A 17,500-nucleotide genomic window follows, 5' to 3' on the forward strand; every position below is an offset into this window, starting at 1 on the left:
CGTAACTTCTGTGGCTGGATCTCAACGCCCCTCGGTAATTGCTGCTTTCTGTTGCCTGGTCAAGTTTCGCCAAGCGTCGTGCGTGTATCCTCTAGCGGCCTTCACACTCCGTCAGTAGGGGTTGCCAGGGGGTGGGCGGCGGTATCTCCTGCGAGTGTCGGTCACTCAGCGCCGCCCACGCACACCACTCTAATGAAGTCATCCGAGTGACGTCACCCACAACCGAAGCATTCACCTTTTGCACTTGCTATTCAAGCAGCACGACGGGCGTTTCTGGTCGCTGACATGAAGCCTCAGCGAACCTCGGCGATGTCGGGCCGGCAGGACTACAGTCGAATGCCTTCAAGCAGAGAGATATTCAGGCCTCATAAGACGACTAGAGTTTCATATCAGCTATCTACAGACTGCTGGACCTTTGTTCCGTTCACAGACGTAGTTTGCATAATCCAAACACAGAATTGCTATTAACTATCATCAGCTCTCTAGCAACGATCATAGGCTGTCGTGTTATGCATACTAATATATTTGTATTCGTGGACAAAATTCCTTGGTAAGATATATGTCGCGTGTAATAAAACAATTCTTGTATGAAAGCCTTGTAAAGGTTTCTGCACTTCTCTGTTTGGTAGTTCGCTGCCTGACTGCTGTGCTTCTCACAGGAAATGTGCAATGCTCTGTTACCGAAAGCAAACACTTACTTGCAATAGTTCGTCATGCGAGTAATCACTTCCATAGCTCCATTTCGGTTTGCCCAAAATGCTATTCGGGTTTCTTTATATCAGCCAAACACGAATACAATAAACCTCTACAACACCTGCCAACTGCCACGGTCCGGCAGAGAAGGCAGCGGGAGAGCTCCACCGCCCAAAGGGGAACCGGCCCGTGCCTGCAGGCGTGGCCGACACTGCCCGCGGTTTCCTATCCGCGGCGGAGGCTGAGCCAGGTAGCTCCACACCTTTATAAGGAGCGAAGGTTGGGTTTAGTCTGTCTCCTTCTCCGTCGCGGGGCTCACAAGTTTCGCGTCCATTCACTACTACCCTCAGCCTCAGCCGTGGCTTCGGGAATAACAATCTGGCTTTGGAAAGTTCGACGAATAACTCCTTAAGAGGCTGAGAACTCGGCCAAGCAACCACCCGGAGGTGACCTCGTTAGGCCTGTAAACAGCTGCTTTGTAGGCAACGAACTGATATGCAACCATGCTGCTGTGTTTTAAAACCAACATTTAGGTCTAACTCTGCAGTGCAATATTTCAACACTAACGTTTTATATGTACAGGACAAGAGAGAAAATCAAATGTCGCGTGATTATTAGAAAATCCATATAGGCTGAGTCTTATACGAAGGCAATGTGCGCTTGTAGAGCATGAAGAGTTTGCCCTCCCGTCTGCACCTGTATGTTGACCCTGCAACATGAGCCTTCGGGTCTTGGGTTCACGGGAGGGATAAGACTCAGGAGGGAGCGGGCGAGCGAGAGAGGGGAGGGAAGGAGGGAAGAGATGGAGGAAGGGAGGGAGGGACAAAACTCAAGAGGGAGCGGGCGAGCGAATGGAGGGGGAGGGAAGGAGGGGAGAGTTGGAGGGAGGGAGGGAGGGAGAAGGCAAGAAGGATATATTGAAGCAACCGTCGATTCCTTGGAGGCATTGGTTTGAAAGAAACTCGGCGGAGTGGCTGGGCCGGTCATGCATACTGCTAATGCAAGTTATATCCAGGAGGGCCACTTATATGGTCACCGCAGCTGCTGCGGGGCCCTGGTCTCCATTACCGACGTGTTCGCTAAAATGCATGTACGCTCAGGCTACATGACGGATTCGATCAACAGGGAACGCAGACAGGAGTGCCCTTCACAGTGTACCTATTTCAAAATAGCAAAGCAGAAGTATATACAGTACAACTATTATGAAATAAAGGAATAATTTTAAGAAACACGATGTTTGTGATGTATCTTCATAAAATTCCGACAAATTAAGCAGCAGCCATCAATTCCTTCCTCGCGTTCCTAGAGAGGCAAGCCGAACGACAAAAGCCAGCAGTCCGAAAGCCATCGGCGCGGCCTCACCTCCAACCTTTGAAGCGGAGAAGCACGCACTCCTTCCTCGCCGCGTCACGCCATCGTCGGCACACCAGCAGCCAGCCTCGCCGACGATACGGATCTCGGCCCCGACTGCATGAACTGCCCAAGGCACTCGGCCCTGCCTTCGACGGCGCCCCGGGTATTTTCGGACGCGACTAAACTGTCTTTGTTGCACTTATGCACAAATACAAGCCCGTTGTTCGGCTGTGTTTGCGCGTGTCAGTGACTGATATACGCACAGTCTCGCAGTATCTTCTCGCGGCGAGAAAGAATGGAATCGCACATCTGCTAAAACACAGTCATGACTTCATCAAAACCTAACTGTCCTGTGCTACTTGGTTATGTTTATACTTGGGGAAATATAACAAGTGAAGGACAAGAACAAATGTACAGTGGTGCCCTTTTCTACTCGCTCTTGCTTCATTTGCATATCCCCACTCAGAGAAGGCTAAAGCACAGACGTTCGCCGAGGCTATAGAATCCAAACTGATTAGGGTAACGGGACACGAACAACATGAAACGACCAGATGTCCGATTCCTCTTCAGAGTAGAGAGCAGTGAGGCCCCAAGGTCGCGCGACGGGCATGAGCGCGCATGCGAAGGCGTGTGTATGATCTGCTCATCTACAAAATGAATGTGTGGGCGCGCCCGGAACCTATCAGGACCCACTGCAGTCGCAGGCACGCCCAGACCTACTCCTTTTCCTACCCGCCCACAAAGTATCTTGCAAGATGGGCTGTGCCTACGTTCTCCGCCCACCCCCTCCGCCCAACCTCGATGGGCGTTGTTCAGACTACTCCATTCTGCTTCCCAAGATGGCCTCAAACCTGCAGGGCAACTCATTAAGCATCTCGCCTCAGAAAAAGAGGGCCGACAATACCCTAATGGGGCATCACTATTTACAATGGATAAGACACTGGCTTTACTCCTGCCTCTCCCGGCCCCTCCCCCGCCATGCCGTAAAGCCAGGCGCACTTACCCCTGATCGCGGCAGCCTCTCTGACCTTCACTCTCTACACAGGTGAATGCTGATTGCGGCGCCGATAACACTCTACACGTGCTAATGGTCGTTCCGATAACCTTCCGCCTGAACTGGCCGCCGTCGCTTCCTACGCGGACACATAGGCCATGACGTCACATGTATGGACCCTTTCGAAGGTGGAACAAAGAGGGCGACACCGAAATAACGAAAGCAGTCATGCAAACGTCTTCCCGCGTGCTGTCCGCGCCAGAGCCCCCCCTCCCTCCCCTCTCCCCGCGCCGATCGGAAGTGGGATCGGCGCCTTAAACAAGTGGAAAGAAAGGAGGAAAAGTGGCAGACTTTTAAAATAGTGCCGCGCCGTCCGCCCAAAGCACCGTGATTAGAGAGACCGATCCAGATCGGGCTCGAATATCAATGCGCTCGATCTCCGTGGTGGTGTGTCTTCCGAGTTACACAGTGACACGCGCGCAATACAGGCCGATAATCTCCCTGTTAAAGGAAGATGAAACTCACCTTTCAACAGTGCGATGGCGGTTCACAGGGAGAATTCAGATAGAATGTGAGATGGTTACGGAGAAAGGGAGAGGTATAGGGGTTGTGAGGAAAAGATTGGATTAAAAATAACGAGTGGGAGGAGAAAAGAAGAGAGAGGCAGAAGCAAGAATGCAAGAGGAAGGAGGCAGAGAGGAGACAGGGAGTGGGTGAGGAGGGAGGTAGGGAGGAGAGAGGAGGGGAGAGAGGAGGGGAGAGAGGGGGTGAGAGGAGGGAGGGAGGGAGGGAGGGAGGAAGGGAGGGAGAGAGGAGAGAGAGAGAGAGAGAGAGAGAGAGAGAGAGAGAGAGAGAGAGAGAGAGAGAGAGAGAGAGAGAGAGAGAGAGAGAGAGAGAGAGAGAGAGAGAGAGAGGGGGGGGGGGATCCCCAGTGTCCTTGGTACCCCAGAGAACATACTCAACCCGTTCACTTCCCACCGCGAGATCCCCGTAAAGCCAATACCCCTCCATCGACCCCAAACAAGTGTGGCTCTCGATACCAAAAATCACAAGGAACGCCCATTCTCTTCGAAACAGCCCCGTGCTTCCCCCTTCCGCTACCTTCCTGGCTCACCGCGCTCCCTCGGCGGTGAATGAGTCATGAGTAATGGCCTCGACTGCAGCACAGAATCCGCACGACCCTCACCCCTGACCCAGTTAAAAACGCTGCTTCCACCTGTCTCCGCTCGCGCAGGTTACGCTGGCCAGGGCGCATTGGGGCGACCAGCCTTTTCTTGAGGTTGTTAGGGCAGTTTGAGAGGGACTGATATATAAACAGAAAGATGGAGATGGAAATAAAGACCGAGACAGACAAACAGAGAGAAAGGCAGATAGATAGATATACAGATAGATAAAAAGAGAGAGAAAGTGAGAGAGAGAGAGAGAGAGAGAGAGAGAGAGAGAGAGAGAGAGAGAGAGAGAGAGAGAGAGAGAGAGAGAGAGAGAGAGAGAGAGAGAGAGAGAGAATATGTCATATATTCCTTAATATCCGGGGAGCTGTTATCATTATGTCAATGTACACTTTTTACAGGAAACTGGAAGTAAAATCAATGGCTGTCAGTTTCATGCTGCAGATGAAGAAGCAAACAACTATCAGGACATCAAATTATGAGACATTATAACAATGATAATAACGATGATGATGATGATGATGATGACAATAATAATAATAACAACAACAATAACAATGATGATGATAACAATGACAATATTAACAATAATAACAAAAATAACAATAACAATAATAATGATAATGATAATGATGGTGATAGTGATAATGATAACGATAACGACAACGACAACGAGAATGAGAATGAGAATTGATAATGATAATGATAATGATAATGATGATGATAATAATAATAAATATAATAATAATAATAACTATAATGATAATAATAACGATAATGACAATAATAGTAATGACAACAAGAACAACATCAACAACTATAATAAAAATAATAAATAAAAAATAACAATAATAAACAAAATTGGCAATAAAATATCAATAACAGAACAAATCAGGAATATCAATAATAACAATAAACTAAAAATAATCTGAATAATAACAAAACTAATGAAAGCAAATACAATGTAAAAAAATGAAAATTATTTTAATTATCATAAGAATGAAAATACTCAATGACGCTACTAATAACAAAAATTATATTATATATCCTCACTACGATTTCAATAACAATAATTACAATATACTACAAAAACAATAATAACATCAGTTATAAGAATCACCTTCAACAACAATAATACTAACAAAACGAAGTAGTAAAAATCGAAATTACAAGAGAAAATGCGGGCCAGAAATATCTTGGTGATAATAATCATTATAAAAACAAAGCAAATTATGTAGTTTATTGGTATTAGGTTTGTCTTTATCAAAGTACCATATATCCAACGATAACCAAATAAACACAACGTCGTTATCCTCAAAACATAAAAAATAGAACCATGTTCTGTACCTTCAGTTTATTTTAGGATCCCCCTTATAGAAAACGATTGAGTATAGTTGTTTACAGAGAAAATGGAACCAGACGAGGGGATACTATCGAAAATAATTTTCGGATACAATCTGTCTGAGAATTACTTTGAAATAATACAGCTATCGATATTTTTAATCACTCAAAAAAGTGACGAAACCCATTATTCTTCTCTCTCGAGGTATAAAATCTGGTCAAATGTCAGAAGACACTATACACACGTTTCGCGAGAATTCTCATGAAATTCGCCCTCTACTAAAATGCCTTAGTTAAGTAATGCGTGCCATATATGCCCGATGTTAGCCTCGATCGTAAATCAGGCTTAGTACATTTTCCACGTTCTTCGTCCGGCGGTACTAGGCAATAATACCTGACTAAGGCTTTACAAACATATCTTTGGAGAGCCTCGAGTACCCGGTTTCTTAAGAGAAAACAAAAACAAACAAACAAACAAAAAACATAATCCAACAGACCTTATATAATATGATTATCTTATCACTTCTCCATATGCAAACTGGGTGATATTCGAAAGTTTTCTGTGAGTTTTCCATCAAAACTAAAAAGTGAAATGCCGTTTTAATACCACCTATGTTCGTAATGAATAACATGCCTTAAGTTATCATCCCTATAATGAGATGATTAAGCCTGAAAGTAGCAGAATATATTCTTAATTACAGCCAGGTAGCTGAGGTTCGAATCCACGTCAGATATTTCCTTTCAGTTTCATCTCTGCACTAGTGTCTGATGGCGCTACTTATAGAATCTGACAGAATTTACTGTCTAATCTTTGTGTTGATATGTTTTACGTCAGACACAAATGGTCTATAACGGAAGAGAAGAAAAAAAGGTAATCCGTGCAACGTTAAACATACCAATTATAGTTAGATGGTCATCATCAAGTGAATGGAATAAATAAAAAACAAACAAACAAAAATGTATATGACTCTTTGGAAAGTTACTTGGGCTATGAAATATGCTAAGAACGGTAAGTCAGCAGTGTTATACGTATTTGCAAACTTTCTCTTTCAGGAGAAATACAAACAACATTCAACTTCTGAAAATAATACGAAGAGAGAAAAAAGCAAACAAAAAAACATTACCCGCAAAAACGTTCCTTTCGCCACATTCATTATCGTTTCCACTGATAGCAATGCGTAGGCCGAGTGGGTCATGCTAATTATGGGCACGAGCCCCACTTACTCACTGGCCCGTGAAACTGTACCTTCCATATACAAAGTAGCTACCGTTATTAGCGCAGTGTTCAGACACTTCAAGACGATAGACCAAGAACGTTACTTTCGTTGCAATACCTTCGGCAAACACAGGCATGCAAGTCGTTCAAGACGCTTCCATCACCTGACGAAGTTCCGGGTACCACTGAAAAGTCATCACAAAAACACGAAAAAGCCGAGTACTCACCTTATGATCCCCAGGAAAGAGCATCATCGGGTCGCCGATGTCCGATCGGTTACTTACCGGAATGGTAGCGGGACTCGTTCCGGGTGACTCGCCGCTGCGCCCTGCGTCGCGAACGCGTGGAGGGGGAGGCCGCTCCAGCCTGCGCACCTGCGGCCCCAAACAACACACTACAACAACTGCGTGCAAGGTAACCACCACTACACCCACGCCTTGTATCGGCTACACCAGGAGCAACACCACCCACTACTCCCGGGGAACAACACCAGCAGGGGTAATGGGAGCGAGAGGGGAAGGGGATAAAGGGATGGGTTGGGGTGGGGTAACAGGAGGAGGAAGAGGGAGGAACGGTGAAAGCAAAAAGAAAGAGAAAGCCATCTAGAGAGAACGATACCACTAAAATTAGGGGAAATAGGGTATCAGGCCGGCGAATTGGACAAGTAAACTCTGAAACTCCAAGCCAATGGAGGAGTAAACCAAAGGCCACAGAAAACATAAAAATGGCTGTGGAAAGGATGAGGATATATTATTGGAACAGAAAAGATAAAGTAGGTGTATACAGCAATACTGAGGGTATAGCAAGTTTCAAGTTAACGTGGCAGGAGATTCTTAAGAAGGTCTACGTGTCTGCATGACTGAGACAGGAAAACCTATCCTGAACTACAGCAAACAACGACATTGAAATTTACGTCCCGTGACAGAAACCACAAGCGAAAAAGGAGTTGGGTAATTCCAGATCACAATAAGTAACTAGTCGTGAAAATCTATACGACCATAAGTAGGAGTAAGGCTTGGTTTTAAGTTAGCATTGGTGTGTTCGTGGTGTAAAGTATATGGTGTAGCTATGGTGTGGTAGGGTGTAGAGACATATGTGTCCTTCTAAGGGTAGGCCTGTTTACCCATACCTGAACTTATCTGTCTGGTCACTGTCACTGAGTAAAGTAAGGAACATCGAAAGAATAAATATTTCATGAGAAAATGAGAAAACGATCAACATTCACAAGGGGATTTCATAAAGAACATTCACAACATAGACAATCCAATAGCCAAACATTACACCAAGAGAAATACACATAGAGGTATCACACCATAAACATGCATACATCTGACCCGTGTAGACGAGGAAGGAGCTTTTGAGGAAGAATGAGGGATGGTGGATCACATCCGAGGAAGCTATCACGAGAACAGGAAAGTGAGGATAGGACTGCAGATGAGAATTCAAACTAACAAGGGAAGCTGACTGATACGATGATGGATGGCGAGGGTTGGTTGTCAAAAAGGGGGAGGGTTCAAAGGAAACAAATCGCCAAGAAAAGGAGGGTAGAGTGTTATCGGTGGAAGAGAGGATGGATGGCTGGGAAGGGTAACTGGCGGGCACAATACCCGAGGGCAGGTGGGTGGCAGGTAGCAGGGTGGCAGGGATGTTCTACACAAACTTAAATCTAAAACAAAACATAATATGTTTCTAAAGCTGCAACCCCGTTAACTCAAATCAGAGAATGTTGATTACACTGTACAGTGCCAATGTACAAAATTGGAAAAGTGGAACAGGGTCGCCATGAAGTGCCGGTGAGTAAGGAGTGAGGGTCATGGCGCCGGGATGGGCGGGGGCCGATAACAGCGTCCACGGCTGCATCGCGGCTGTGGAGACGAGGGGATCAGGGATGGGTGAAGTAAGGCAAGTGAAGGGTGCCTGGATCCCGTGAAGAAAAGGAGGGAGGAGACAAGCAGGCGCCTAATCAGGAGTAAGCTACGATCACACCGCAGGCAGGTTAGTGTCTGGATGGGTCCTCGCGGCATGCTGGATCTCGGGGCTCGTCGCCTTCACCGTCCGCGCCGTGCCGCCGCCCTCGCCGCCACCTGCCCCGGCCACGCCTCCCGCACCTTGGCACTCGGTCATAACTGAGTCTGTGGACGTGCCAAGGGGGTGAGTCGTGGCCGGGGCGGATGGGCGCGGGCAGGGCCCGGGCGGAGGGTGAGATTCAGAGGTTGGGTGGATACCTGACAGGTAGCGCCGCTCGTGAGTGGTGACGCTGCGATGCTCACTCCGGCGACTGCGGCTGCTGGCACCACTGCTCTGCTGCTGTGCGTACAGTGCCGCCTGGTGAGAGGCTGCACGTGCAGGGAGAGGCGTTAGTCACTCACACCACACTGTTAAGGAACTCACAAACACACACGAAATATCGCGGATGAGTACACACAACAGCGTTAGTGAGGGAAGGAAGGCAGAGGAAGTCCTTTGTCATCAAGAGGAACCACCACCTAAGTTGCACCGCGCCATCTCGCTCCCGTGCATTCTCTCTGGCTTGGGCGAATTCAAGGCACCTTCTACGCAATAGTACTTAATAAATAAATAAATAAATAAATAAATATATATATATATATATATATATATATATATATATATATATATATATATATATATATAATAAATGCTTGGTAATGCACGGGCGCGATGTGACACGGTGCTTAGAGAACACAGTCAGAAGAGGGGGCATGTTAGCAAGTCGGAATGGTTAAAAGCATTGGCACGGTGACTGCTGTAACCGGGTGGCATTAACGGGGTTCACCTTAATATTAACTGGAAAGTAAAACCTTTCAATTTGTATGCTATGATAAGTAACGATCTTAAATATAATTTGAAAATATATATCGCACAGTAATTCCAATTGTATAACATCATGTTATATATCAAATATACGTACATATATATATATATATATATATATATATATATATATATATATATATATATATACATATATACATAAATATATAAATATATAAATAAATAAATGAACATATATATACATATATACATAAATATATATATATATATATATATATATATATATATATATATATACACATATGCATATATGTATGTATATGTATATGTATATGTATATATGTGTATATATATGTATCATCATCAATAACGGTATGCTCATGTTTGAGCAGCCGTGGACCTCTCCACCATCCGTCGCCACTCAACTCGATCTTGCCCTTTTCTTTCTACTTGTACCATCGACAGCCCGCAAACATCTTTGATGTTGTCGCTCAGTCTTGTCTTCGGTTGCCTCTTCCTCTGTTTCCTATCACCATCCCTGTCAGCAAGTCGTTCTCAATACTTTTACTTCTCATCACATGACCAAAACTTTAGTTTCCTTTTGTTCAAGATGCCGGTCTTTACAATTTACTTTTTTCAGCACTTCATCATTTGTTTTGTTCTCCGCCCATTTAATATGTAGTATTCGTCTGTAACACCACATTTCAAAACTATTGACCTTTTTCTTGTCTATCGTCTTCAGCACCCAACACTCAGAACGCAATTGGGAAAACTAATGAGTTCAATAACCTCAGTTTTGTTCGTAAGGTAATGCTTCGATCTTTCCAGATGTTATTGAGAGCAACTGTGGCATTCTTGGCAATGGCAATTCTTCCCCCTAGAATGCCACAGTTGCTCTCAATAACATCTGGAAAGACTGAATCATTACCTTACGAACAAAACTGAGGTTATTGAACTCATTAGTTTTCCCAATTGCGTTCTGAGTGTTGGGTGCTGAAGAAGATAGACAAGAAAAAGGGCAATAGTTTTGAAATGTGGTGTTACAGACGAATACTACATATTAAATGGGCGGAGAACAAAACAAACAATGAAATGCTGAAAAAAGTAAATTGTAAAGACCGGCATCTTGAACAAAAGGAAACTAAAGTTTATTGGTCATGTGATGAGAAGTAAAAGTATTGAGAAAGACTTGCTGACAGGGATGGTGATAGGAAACAGAGGAAGAGGCAAACCGAAGACAAGACTGAGCGACAATATCAAAGATGTTTGCGGGCTGTCGATGGTACAAGTAGAAAGAAAAGCGCAAGATCGATGTGTGTGTGTGTGTGTGTGTGTGTGTGTGTGTGTGTGTGTGTGTGTGTGTGTGTGTGTGTGTGTGTGTGTGTGTGTGTGTGTGTGTGTGTGTGTGTGTGTGTGTGTGTGTGTGTGTGTGTGTGTGTGTATGTAAGTGTGTATGTGTGTGAGTGTGAGTATGAATATGAGTGTGAGTGTGAGTATGAGTGTGTGCGGGTGTGCGTGTGCGTGTGCGTGTGTGAGTGTGTGTGTGCGCGTGTGTATGAGTGTGTGTTTTTGGTTCTGTGCGTGTGAGCGAGCGAGTGAGTGAGTGAGTGAGTGAGTGAGTGAGTGTGTGTGTGTGTGTGTGTGTGTGTGTGTGTGTGTGTGTGTGTGTGTGTGTGTGTGTGTGTGTGTGTAGATACGACTAAAAATATGTAAACTACATACAGAAATATGTTTGCAAATTCGAATATATAAGAATATAATGTACCCACGTAATAGTTAATGTGTAAATGAATGTGGGCATGCTAGTGTTTTATGTGAGTGTTGCGTGTGTGGGGCGAGCTAGGGTGTGCGTTTACACGCTTGTGCGTGTGCATTGTGCCTCAATGTGTGTGCACGCGCTGAAGCGCACTACATACATACATACGTAACTAGATTTTACTTTCAGAAAGGGAATATTTCATGAGAGGAAAGGGCAAATGCAGTGATGCACTTCTATGAACGTGGGCAAAGCTCAAAATACTTCACTAAGCGGAATACTTCATTAGTATGAACCAAATAAATGAAAAAAAGATAATTTGGATTAACCAAAAGGAGATCTTTAATCACACCAAAAATAAAATATTCCCTCAATTCAGTTCGAAATCGGGCCAGGGTGGACGGGGGTCCTATCTCCCCAGCCGCAGCTCTCATGGCGACTATTGCCGAAATCCAATAGTAAATAACAATAACTATGCTTCCTGAAGTCTATCAAGGCAAAACATCCCGACCTAAGAGTCGGGGAAAGCTGCATGGTACGCTATCTCGGCGACGCCTATGAGGAAGCCCGCCATGCAGAGTAAGGCACCCGCCTGCGCTCCCGTGGCCACAACCATCGAAAAACCGGCACCAGCCAGGCACCTTCCCGGCCTCGCGTGCTCGCCACCAGGCCACCCCCATCCCGCGCACATACACCCCAACCCCATGCATAGCCTTCCCCCTCCTGCACCTCCCGCTGAGGAAGGCGCAGAGAGCAAGAGCGAAAGGGGCCGGGGGAGAAGGGGCGAGGGCGGCCCGGGCGGGACACGCGGGCGACGGGTCAACCGGGCTGGGAGGGTCAACGCCACACGCGACCTTACCCTGACTCGGATCCCTGGTGACATAGGGCTGGAGGAGACGAGCCTTCTTCTTCTCATATCCTTTCTGCGTGATGTCGCCTGCGGGAGAAAAGGAATCGTGTTAATTCGGACAAGAACCAAGAAGGCAAGATGATACCATCAGGTTTCTTTTGATATTCCCTATCACTATTTGGCTTTTCTTCTTTCGAGTACAGCGCATGCACTGCGCAACGGCAGCGAGCTGGCCAACAGGTGAGCGACGCCAATAACCGTAAAGCACGGACGGCAATCCGCTCGACCGACGGGCCAGAGATCGTCGTGCCGGCGCAGGAGGGCCCGGCCATTCCGGCCATTCCGGCCCTCCTGCCCATCTGCAGCCGCCGCCCCGCCGCTCCTCTTCCTCCCCATCGGGCTGGGCGGCCGTAAAAATGTGGCCGAACTAGACCATCCGTATAATCAGCATTCCGTCGTATTACGCCATCTCGCAGCGGGATGTCTCGGGGGGCAGTGAGAAGGGAAGGGGGACGGAAATGAGAAGGGGGAGGGGGGGAGAGAGAGGAGGGAGGGCTTCTCCCTTCACAGAGGGCGAAGGGGGAAGCCGCCCCACCAGTTACCAGGTATGCGACCATTTACGTAATTTTCCACTCTACCCTCGGCGTGTTAGTGCCACTCATTTGTTTTTTATTGCATAATATAAAGTCTCATCCTGCAACTGAGGGCGGTAATTATGTAAGGGAACGGGCGGTGGACGGGTTTAAGTCTATGGTAAAATATGAACCGACTCTTTGGGTCTAAATTCCGTTCCGGCTAAATATTCACTGCTGTGCTCTGCGTCGGCAAATGGCCCAACTACGATCCCCAAACTGCAAAGCGGCTCTAAGCTTGTTGTGAAGCCCGTCCGCGCAGCCAACTTTCCCTGGTGAATCTGCTCGCAGAGAAATGCACGGAGGGGCGCGGAGAGAAGACAACGAAGGAACAAGACAAAATCCGAAAGCGAAGAGGAAAAAAACAGGTTGATGGGAGGGGGCGAGACTGAGGCCAAGAGATGAAGGCTCCGAGGGACGTCGGTTAGAAGAGGGCCCGGCGAGCAAGCACACGCTCACGCCTTCCGAGGCACCTAATCACCGTCATGAACCCCGCTTTTATACCACGGCGGTAATTACACCCGCACGCCATGCCCTGCCGCTGCACTCGCCCGCATCCACGCAGCTGCTCGCTTATGAAGGGGAGGGGGGGAAGGGGAGAGGGGGGAGGGGGAGGAGGAGAATGGGGAGTGGGTCAGGAAGGAGAGGTAGTATTAAAGGGATTTGTGACGCGAGGCAAGGAAATGGAAAAGAATGAAATGAATAGTGAATGAGTCTCCAAGAAAGAGACCGAGCAGAGACGATGGCTTTGGCCTCGGCTGCCTTTGACCGCATACAGAGCTGCTCCCTTCTTCCCAAGTGCTTTGCGGAACAGCCGTAAGGCACCACAGAGCAAGCACGGCGGGTATCGGGCGGCGAAGGCCAGTGCCCTGAGAAGGGTACAGGCTGGTCGTGAGCCGCCAGTACGCTAAGGAGCGGGCCACACCTGAGGTCGTGAGCCATAAATCCGGCGGCGCAGTCATTGCCTCACCTCCCGCTCTCCCGCGGACATTCGACGCGGCGGCTCTCGCTGCGCTTACGTATTCCACGTGATGAGGCCTACGCCTTGTTACGGCCCTCGCTGCGGCCCTGGCGGAGGCGCAACAACGCCAAAGATTTGTAGGTGCGGTAAATGAGAGGAATTTGCGTTATGATTCGGCCTTATATATGCTTTCTGAATCATGTCCATGATGACAATGGACTAAAGAAAAAATATTTTTCGTATACGAATCATTTAATATGAAAGAGGCGTGGCGCCTCCTTTACTATCTAAAATACAGTAATTACGTAAGAAAATATGCAGATAAGCCTTAACAAATAATTAAGCGCCATCTATAAAAGCTAATTGTTTACAGTCGGGGAAGTAATCGCTTTAGAATGCTCCGTCAACAGATCTCCAGGGTTTCCTTTCATCGCCGCTATGTAGCCATAACCAAACGTCAAAACTCATCAAAATGACATAAGAAGGTCGCCAAAAATAAACACCCTCCCGACTCACTCATCACTGCCAGTCGCCTCCTTCCCTTCCCCTTAAAGGCAACGTAATTCTTTTCTCGCGGACACTTTCTCTACAGCATCTAACGCACGCACACATGCACACACATGCATGCATACACACACACACACACACACACACACACACACACACACACACACACACACACACACACACACACACACACACACACACACACACACACACACACACACACACACACACACACACACACACACAAAGAATAGAAAATGAAAACGATGCTCCGACTCGTGGTCCTGAAATAAAACAGAAATGAAACACGTAGCACGACCTTCAGCACACGCTCGTGACTATTACTGAACATGTCAAAGTGCTTGTTTGCGCCCTCGTCCCCGGAAGGCACATTGCGCTATGGTATCGCGTCAACACAGACTGCGTGCGTGCCAAAAAGAGAGAGAGAGCACGCACTGCTTGGGTCTGCTTGGCTTGCCAGATGGGACACTTGGCACACACGCCTCCATAACACGGCCTGTTTGTCTCCTTGTCTGTCTGTCTGTTTTTTTAGCACATGCCGAGACTTCGCTCAAGCCTGACAGTTATAACACCGCCTTCACAGAGACACAGAGACACAACAATAACAGCACACATTCTCATCGCATCCACAATATTGGGCGTTTACTCAGAGCGGCGGAGAAAGGACTGGTTTGCGTCAATGGGCGGCGAATCAACTGGGCTGCGTGTTGCGATCAAGAGCCTCATTCAACGCAATGCGTCTCCGAGCCCTTAAACACTCGCTCGGCATCCCGCGAAGGAGAACAAAGAACTACAATTGGTTTTCTTTGATACAGTTCAACGTACCCTTCCTTTCGTCACTTTCACTCATGGGAATGGACGCAATCCAGAGTTCAGGAAAATGCACTAAATACATACAAACGACATAAGCCTATATATTCACACGCACAATGCCACAAAAAGAAAGGCGCAAACACAGGAAGAGGAACAGGAACAAATGCAACCCTGTATGAAAGGAAGCAGATAAAAAGTCTCACTTACATACACACCTGAACATAATCGAAGGCAATTACAATCAGGGCACGGACTAATCCTAAAGTGTAGCGAGCTCTGAATACACAAAAAACAAATGTAGATGAATACACAAGATCGATGACATCACATTGCTAAATTCCCCCCCCCCCTAAAAAAATGCTTCGCTTGAGTAAGGCCGTCACGATAACAAAAGAATACCCCTTTATACCGACTCCTATAATTCTCAAGACATCTAAAGAACACGAAAATGAACGGTGGCTAGGTCTAAATCAGGAACAGCGGTCAGCCTCAACAAACTTCAAAGAGCACGTTCTGAGGGTTTCTCTGCGAGCCAACCGATGGCATAGACTCATCTCCTCATCTGCACACTCATCTCCCTCTTTGCTGGTGGAGGAAATTCCTACAGAAATATTCCCAAGGCTATGACGCAAAAAGAACTCACGACTATGACTACACTCCATCAGGAAGATGCCGAAGGGGAACGGGTGGTGGAGGTGGCGATGGTGGAGGAGGATGAGCAGGAGCTGGAGATGAAGGAGAAGGAAGACGAGGAAGAGAAGGTGGAGATGAAGGAGAAGGAAGAGGAGGAGGAGGAGGAGGAGGAGGAGGAGGAGGAGGAGGAGGAGGAGGAGGTGGTGGTGGTGGTGGAGGACGAGGAGGAGGAGGAGGAGGAGATGGAGATGGAGAAGAATAAGAAGGAGAAGATGGAGAAGGAGAAGGAAAGGAGGGGGATCGGGTGAAGGGAGGAAGAGTAGTAACAGAGACAGGAGGAGGAGCGAGAATAGAAGGAGTAGAGACAGAGGAGGAGAGAGAAGGAAAGGGAGGGGGGAAGCAAGGAGAGAGAAAGGTGGGGGGGAGCTGAGAGGATTAAGCACAAAAGGCAAGGTTGAAAATGATTTCCCTTTCCCATACATACATTAGCCGGAATCTATATTCTTGTATTTATTTATTTACCTTCGAGTAACCTCACTTATCTCATCCTGCCTACAAGTCACCGGCGGCTACGATGATTATCTGCCAGGATGGTCAAAGAAAACAAGATACGCCGCCCTTTGCCAAAATAACGCACCTTCTGCAACAACACCGAGATAATGGAACACGCCCCCTCGAACATGTTCCCATACATCCCCCCGCCCACTTCCCATCCCTTCCCCTTTCACTCCCCACCCCCTTTCCCAGACGACATGCCTATTTTAACACTCGTCCTTTTTTCTATTTTTCTTTCTCATCTCACTGATGACCTCACCGCCCATACCACCGATTCTACGGTTGTTCTGCCGCCCACGTCAACGCACAATGGCAGGATGACACTTCTGTGGGCGTGTGGGCGTAGTTAGTGGGCCCGAGGGATTTTATGCATGATGGCGCTGGTGGGTGTCCCGGATCCCCAAAGCAGTATCAGCTGCGCGGTGTCATATGGGCTTTGCGAAGGACTCGCCCGGCGCCGCTCACTTGACCTATCTGCGCGTGTCATCAGCGCGTGTCGCTTCCCGTCTCGACTTGGCCTTTGGGCGGCGGGCGGCGTCTGTGCCTCGTCTTTAGTCCAATGAATTTAGTCGTATAAAGAAGTCGATATCCTTGGGTTTTTTCTTTATAATGCGTGTGTGCGTGTTTGTGAGGAGGGAGGGAGGGAAGGGGAGGAGGAAGGAGGGAGGATGAAGGCGAGGGGGAGGGAAGGAGGGAGGAAAAGGGGAGAGAAAGAGAGGGGGGGAAGAGAGAGAGAGAGAGAGAGAGAGAGAGAGAGAGAGAGAGAGAGAGAGAGAGAGAGAGAGAGAGAGAGAGAGAGAGAGAGAGAGAGAGAGAGAGAGAGAGAGAGAGAGAGAGAGGGAGAGAGAAAATGCACATTATTATTTACCCAATACCCAAACCATTATGACTCCTCTCGCTCACCCCGTCCCATAGCTTCCTAATCTCGCCGTCGCATTCCGAACACGATCCCCGTTAATCCCGATCAAAGACTGGCGCTCAGAAGACCGTTCAAGGCGATCTTACGAACAGCTACTTGCTCTCCCTCTGTCTCGTCCCTCGCCACGAACGGGATCGCCCCGCCCCCGCCCCCCTCTGTTTATCCAGCAATCCGCACCCGTCATACGCTCACAGATCCACCTCATGAGTTACGGAGACGTCCCTGAGGAGGAAGGATTGCGAGCCTGGGGATGTGTGGCTAACACGGTCTCACTTTCTACTTATCGTCATTTTT

General features: G+C 47.4%; 1 protein-coding gene across 5 annotated transcripts in view; it reads right to left on the bottom strand.

The window, feature by feature from the left end:
* The window catches only part of LOC119576304 (disco-interacting protein 2-like), a 79,620-nt gene that overhangs the window by 34,957 nt on the left and 27,163 nt on the right, over positions 1-17,500 (bottom strand). For 3 of the 5 annotated variants that reach the window (XM_037923921.1, XM_037923918.1, XM_037923919.1), the window contains exons 3-4: positions 12,175-12,252; positions 8,992-9,102 (exon numbers count right to left, since the gene is read on the bottom strand). In XM_037923921.1, coding sequence (XP_037779849.1) covers positions 8,992-9,102; positions 12,175-12,252 — 189 coding nt within the window. Of the gene's footprint in view, positions 1-7,050; positions 7,141-8,991; positions 9,103-12,174; positions 12,253-17,500 lie in introns of all 5 variants that reach the window. The other 2 variants (XM_037923922.1, XM_037923920.1) reach the window with 1 other exon arrangement.

Source organism: Penaeus monodon, chromosome 8 (genome assembly GCF_015228065.2).
Source record: "Penaeus monodon isolate SGIC_2016 chromosome 8, NSTDA_Pmon_1, whole genome shotgun sequence".
Lineage (NCBI taxonomy): Eukaryota > Metazoa > Arthropoda > Malacostraca > Decapoda > Penaeidae > Penaeus > Penaeus monodon.